This window comes from Notothenia coriiceps, unplaced genomic scaffold (assembly GCF_000735185.1).
Source record: "Notothenia coriiceps isolate Sejong01 unplaced genomic scaffold, NC01 NC01_scaffold00037521, whole genome shotgun sequence".
NCBI classification, from domain to species: domain Eukaryota; kingdom Metazoa; phylum Chordata; class Actinopteri; order Perciformes; family Nototheniidae; genus Notothenia; species Notothenia coriiceps.
This window is the reverse complement of record NW_011370222.1, coordinates 33,994-40,678: the sequence shown is the minus strand read 5'-3', so window position 1 is coordinate 40,678 and position 6,685 is coordinate 33,994. Positions and strand designations below refer to the sequence as shown.

Here is a 6,685-nt window from a genome sequence, read left to right as displayed (position 1 = left end):
AGGCTTGGATTTTCGTCATTTTAGGGACAAGGCCATTTGGCCTTTGGTATCACACATTTTTTCAGGGCTGAAAGGCCACATGCCAGGGCACAAAGGCCATTGAGGAAAAAATTTGGATTTGGAGTTTACAAATAAATAACTTCACTTTCTAATGACAAAAAAACAAATCACTTTTTTAATATCAATAATCGTATCATCATATAGGCCTATGCCTCCGTAGTATTACCGTATATAAAATGAAATACTTTACTTTGAATAATTAGTGTTTGGTATGTTTTCCATCTACTACTTCTCCCATTCACAAATCCGATATGAAATCTAAAAATCAAAAATTCTATTAATATGTAACAAATATATTCCATTTCAGAGCAGAAGAAACAGCCTTCAAGGGTCAAACTCTGCACATCATTCAGCAGTGCACAGTGAAGCTCCAACATCCAACTGTATGAACAAGCAATACTTTGAAATGCAAAAGTGTGTGTGTGTGTGTGTGTGTGTGTGTGTGTTCTGTTCACAATTGGTTAGTTAATTTAATAATATATGTATTTTTGAATACAAGTATTCATCTTTATTGTCTTCATTGTTAGTTTCCACATGCCTAAAACAACCTCAAGCTAAATCTAAAAGTTGATGGCTAAATAAGAGCGTTTGAGAAATTGTGCAAGGCATACAGTAATAGTCCAAATAGACGATTAATCGTTTCATTAATCGATAGATTAATCGATTATCAAATTATTCGTTTGTTGCAGCCCTACATAATACCTGACGTGGAAACGTTACTCGTGGACGGGGCCACAGAGCTACTAGAAAAGACAGTCGAACCCGGTGCATTCCTCCGTCTGAATGTGGTGCACTTTTGCTAAATGTTTAGACAAATTGCTCATGTTACCGCCCTTACATGCTAAACTCTTATTGCACTTTCGGTAACGACTAACAAGCATTGTCCACATCGAGAAGCTGGGTAAAGTTTAACCAGACCTCGGAGCGCGTTCTCTCCGCCATCTCCTCCGTGTGTGTGTGTTGCTGCATGTAGCAGCCGCGTGTGTGTAACTGCTCCGCCCCCTCGCAAGCAGGCAGGGGAGAGAGATCTCTCGTCTGGATTGGAAAGATCGAAAATAGAAAAAATAATCATAGATGGATTTTGCAGTCTTTTTGCATTTTAGAAACGGAGTTGGCGACACTAAAACTGCAATATAATGTTTGTGTAGCAATAATACATATGACATATTTTTTACCTGTCTTCAGTACCAATAAAAAGACCGATAACGTCGGAGCTTAACGGTGCCACGGTCTTTAATAATTCAGCCCCGGGGCCCGTTTAATACCGGGGCTCGGTACCCATCCCTATTGAAGATTCAATTTGAAGGGCACAACAGAGCTTCTCTGTGAACCACAGACAGCGCAAAAGGAAAAACAGCCAAAAAACTACATTCAAATGGCAAAGATAGTCAGGGGTACAGGGGTCAGTTTACACAATGATAAAAACAATTTGTGATTTAAGGAAAAGGATTGTATTTTTTAAATTGCCTTGGAAATATTTGTTTGTATTTGAGTTGATCATTGACTGTATGTATAAATGTATCTATTTTAAATGAGGTGATAAATTAATTAATTGATCAATAGACAAATGTATTTTTTATTATTTGAATATCAATTAATTAATTTTTATTGAATACTGTATAAATATATATATACACATTGAGATGAAGACATACTTTGTTAATTTAATTTTACACTGGTGTTTTTTTACATCTGGTCTGACCCGTGTAGATGCCTTGAAAGAAAAAAGAACTTGTTACGTACCTGGTAGTTTTGTGAGGTGACGGGCGGAGGTGGTGGCGGGACATCCTGCTGGCGCTGAGGGTAGCCGTAGTCTGCGGCAGTATGGGCTGGCTGGTATCCTCCATAAGCTGCAGCAGTAGCCGCTGCCACGGAGACCGGCGCTGGCCTAGCTACAGCCACTGTGGCTGCAGAGGGAGCATAGGCCGCCGCCACGGTGTGGGCCGCCACCGGAGCCTGATGAACGGTGTAACTGGCCACTGTGGTGGGGTGTGTGTAGGCTACCCCGGCAGTTGGCTGCTGACTGGTAGGGCAACACGGGAGAGAAATGTAAAAGTTTAGCTGGCAGTTCACTCCTATTGTGGTAGTGGTTTTAAAATTAAAGTTACACAATTGACTGTCCTGGTCCTTAATAGTGATTGGCTGAGCTGCATTAGAACCCGTTGTAAAATAATCTGTAAACACACAGCCTTGAAAACATTACACGTATTACGGCGCCATTTAAATCACGTATTGTCAAAAGTGGTTGTAAGAGACAGAGATAAGAGAAGGAAGATGTTGTGTTTACCTTATCTTATAAAATAACCCAGGTACAACATCTCATAATGCATACTGCAGTAAAGTAGGTAGCTGTTATCACTTTATAAAGTAACGGTTGTATCCAGCCATTAAGACAAAAGAAGAGGAGGAGGAATTTCAAAAAGAAAAAAGGTAGTGTAGTTAAAGAGAAGAAACAAAAAACAGCCTAGTAGGATCTATGTTTGAGCAGCATTGTTTCATGTCGATTCGTCTGTTGTTGCTGCTGCACTGGTCTTTTAACTGCAACCTTTTTATTTCTCTTAACAGTATTGGTTATGGTGAATTTGTGTGACGACTCATGGTTTGGCTACCAACTATTTAGTAAAGGATATCAATGTTTAAAATGCATGTTTAAAATAGCTTTAAACCTGTTTTCCTTCACACATGGTTGGATGTTTTGTTGCAAACATGAAGTATTTTCTAGCATAACCTCACGCTTCAGAGCAGAATCGGAGTTTGGTTTATTGTCGGTTTTTGATAATTCAAGGCATTTTTGTTGCCGTTTTGGGGCAGAACTTAAAAATAGTAATACAAAAACACAACTAAATACAAGTATTGAAAAACAAATAAAATATGCATTTAAAATTGGGGGAGCGGTTTAATTTTAGAAGGGTGCAAAGATTTACAGTTTACATTAACAGAATATATGGTGTACAATGATGTAGTCCCAGGTCCCTGTATGCCTTTTCATAACTGTTGGCTTGATCATGAAAGGATAGATATACTGTGGGCAGAACAAACGTCCCGTAAACCTCTTTTTTAGCCAGTGTGGACGCCATAGACACAAGGTTTGGCCCTGCAATAATACTGGAGCAACAGACACACCCTCCTTGTTCATTTCAACTAGAATGGTTCTAGTCAAATGAGTTCAGTCTGCTCACTTTTTGCCGCAACGGAAGGTTATCTAGCAAAATAAATGTCAGTGCGTACATTCAAGGTGGGGGATTATAAATGACTTTAGTACTTTATTCTTAATAACACTATAGACGTATGTGTTGTAGTTTTGCGTCAGATAAACAAATTGATGTATTGACACTGGGCTTATTCAATAATATGTATCTTCTCCATCACCGCAGTCAAGCCCCGTCTGATGCGGCTGCAGCAGAGATAACAGCCCCCTCCCCCAGCCTGAACAATGGTGGTGGTAGGGACCATACCGCCGCACAACACACTAACGCAGCTCACCTTTGAGCGAAAAAGCATGTGGTTACGGTAAAAAAGGGCAATGACTCATTTTCCCTCACCTGTACTGGGCGGCAGCGCCATGGGTAAATCCAAAGTAATTGCCGGTAGCCATTTTGGCATCTTCACCTAGCCGGCCCGGCACTGCAGAGAACAAACATAGTGTTATGCTAAGCTAACAGTTAGCAGCAGGCTCGACCGAGCGGCCCAAGGACTGTCCATTAACGTCATTAAAACTCATACGCATGCTTATTTGTTTATTAAGATACTTGACACTACACCTCTCTAGCTTGCAAACAAAAACACCAGCTTAAACACTACTCACCATAGGTGAAGGACACTACTGGACATATAGGAATCATTGGTTTTGATTATTGTACCGACGAACGTGCAGGACACCAGCGTATTTATATTACATGCAGTACCCGGAAATGTCCTATTTGCGCCTGCGCAGACGAAAGGAGCTGTTGTGCAAAGATCTGCGTGCCCGCTGAGAACTGCATACACTCACGGGAGCGCGCAAAGCTGCAGCAGGCACTTCTTATCATAACATCTGTCATGTCCTCTGCTTCAATCGCACAGATGTTTGTTCTTGATCACTAACTTAATTTTAAAAGAATGTCCGGCAGCAGCTGTATTTTCCCTTTGGAGATCAATAATGGCAATTATGTAAATGAACTACATTTATATTTCAGTGAAAAGCTATATAAAAGTAGACTTGCAAAGTTATCCATACAAATATGGATACGTAAGAACATTTTATTTTCCCCACTTTGGACAAAAAAACTCACACTACTGAGCTAGCATAAATGTAAAGATACACATTTTATTTTTAAAATAGTACAACAGTTATAACATTTTGAATTTGGTTTTGAAAATGACTGTTAGTCTTGATGAATACGATGCAGTTTGACTGTGTGAAACCCTCACTCACTTGTCATTTAAAAAACACCATATTTGAAGAATGGAATAAAACATAGTCCAGAAAGCACAGTTTTGTACAACGGTTTGCTTTATTACTATTTTTATTGCACACTGAGGAACCTCCTCTTCTTGGATGTGTGTGTGTATGCATGGTGACGCCATTCCACATCCGCCGTACTCTCGTTCTCCAGGGTGCCCAGTTTGATCATATACACTGCAAAAAGAACAGGTGTTAAAGGTGACATGGCCATTTCTACTGATCATAATTCCATTGTTGAGGTCTACTAGAATAGATTTACACTGTGCAATGTTCCAAAACCCCATTGGTTTCTCATACAGCATCTCTGTATAGTATGTGAATGAAGCTATATTTTTCACTGTTGACCAAGTTGAAATCAAAAGGCCCCCCATGAACACACAATATCTAGATTTAAGTATACAGATACGCTCTTTGTAGTTTTTCTATGGATATTGGAGTTTCACCACAGCAGATGCACATCAATAACCTTCGCTGGTGGATCATAAATATGTTGCTCAGTGTAAGTGCAAACTCTACTCCTAATTCCTGAAGTATTCTCCTCATCCTTTTTCCTTAACCACATTTGATTTCTCATCGAGGTCAAGGAGAAGGGGCTAGGAAAATATATAGGACCTGATTTCTTTGACTATTGGACTGCACGTGTGCTCCTGCTCCCAGTCTGGGCTTAGCTAGGCTAAAAGCTCCTAAATCAATGCGTGGACTGGATGACAAGTCTCTTTTATCCATCTACACATACTTACATTTCATTTCAAACCTGGGTCCGACTTCAGTCAGTACCACGTTCTTGTGGTCTGTTTTCTTGTAGGTGTGATGTCTATAATACAAAAAATAGAAAAAGGTAGAACTCTTAGCATTGTTTACCTTGATTAAGGCTAACTTTTGTATTATTATTGGTCTTATATATGTATATTGAACAAGGACCATGCATAACAATACATACATCTGGAAAAAATGGAAGAGATGTAATATATACCAGATTAAAGCTAAAAGCTAATTTCCCTCTGCAGTCCCTGGGCAGGTACACACATACAAACATTTCATAATGCCTATCACAATTACAAATAAAACAGATCAAATACAGATGTATACAATAAAAGATACTCGTACATATGTCAACATAACTCTAACTTTACAATTCATTAAAACGTACATCTCAAATGACAGTAACATTTAAGTTGATTCTACTGTACAGTATTTCATTTGACATTCTGTTTTTATCTTATCTTGCAGGAGGAGGTTTGTACTGAAAATGTTCATTGCCAAAACTTCTCTTAGCTATTGTGCATTTGATAATAAAGCCCTTGAAATTTGAATCATAGAGTTAGCTGTGCTGTCTCAGCGTTTTGGCTCCTCGTGTTATCATTCTGGAGTAGCGATAAAAACTAGGGATGCACCGAATATTCGGCCGCCGAAAATTATCGGCCGAAAATGGTTAAAAAGGCCCTTTTGGCTTTCGGCCGAAAGGGTTCTAGCACCGAAAAAATATCACCGAATGTCAGAGAACAGGGTTACGTTGGTAAGCTAACGTGTTGTTGTGATGACGTAATCAAAACGCGGCGACAAGCACGGCGCGCGACCATGCTCGCGGCTGGCTCACAGCCAACATGTCTGCCGCTTGGAGATATTTAAAAATATCAGAGAAAGAGGCGCGGATTGCGATTTGTAAAACGTGTTCAGCTGACATTTCTCAGGGGTGTAACTGCAAAGACTTTCACCACTTCAGGATTACTCCACCACTTGAAATCAAAACACCCGGACAAATATGCGGAGTAAGATCAAATCAGAAGCACTGACAGCGAGAGACTGTTCAGCGCTGCCTCTCATGTGCTTGATGAGAAGAGGAACAGACTTATGGCTGATAAAGCAGAGAAGCTAATGTTCATTAAAAAGAACCTCCCATTTTTTTTTTCCTTAATAAGTAGACAAGGCTGGCTTATCATAAGCTTATCTAGTTCTAACATGTCTACCTATACCCAGCTTTCCTCACAATTTTCCAGTTTGTGAGTGTATAATTCACCATCTCAGGTTATCATCTGGGGGAAATGACAGAACCACAGATGTTCAATATATTGTACTTTCGGTAACATTAAATGATACAATGTTGTTTTCATTGCTCATGAGGACAGACCACTTATTTGCAGATTCTTGAAATTAATTTGTAATTGATTGTGGATTTTGTAA

The 6,685-nt window shown here is 39.5% G+C and overlaps 2 protein-coding genes across 2 annotated transcripts in view; both read right to left on the bottom strand.

Annotated features, from left to right (window-relative positions):
- Positions 1–1,799: 1,799 nt before the first annotated feature.
- LOC104967687 (zinc finger RNA-binding protein-like) lies at positions 1,800–3,979 on the bottom strand (the record flags this gene model as incomplete). The annotated part of the gene is made up of 3 exons (XM_010797201.1): positions 3,866–3,979; positions 3,603–3,684; positions 1,800–2,083 (listed from the first exon to the last, which is right to left on the bottom strand). Coding segments are annotated over exons 1-3 (403 nt in total), but the record flags the coding sequence as incomplete, so codon positions are not given.
- A 367-nt stretch (positions 3,980–4,346) lies between these two features.
- The window catches only part of imp4 (IMP U3 small nucleolar ribonucleoprotein 4), a 12,618-nt gene continuing 10,279 nt past the window's right edge, over positions 4,347–6,685 (bottom strand). Inside the window, exons 8-9 of the mRNA XM_010797200.1 lie at positions 5,245–5,318; positions 4,347–4,678 (exon numbers count right to left, since the gene is read on the bottom strand). Coding sequence (XP_010795502.1) covers positions 4,566–4,678; positions 5,245–5,318 — 187 coding nt within the window. The 3' untranslated portion in view covers positions 4,347–4,565. The remainder of the gene's footprint in view (positions 4,679–5,244; positions 5,319–6,685) is intronic.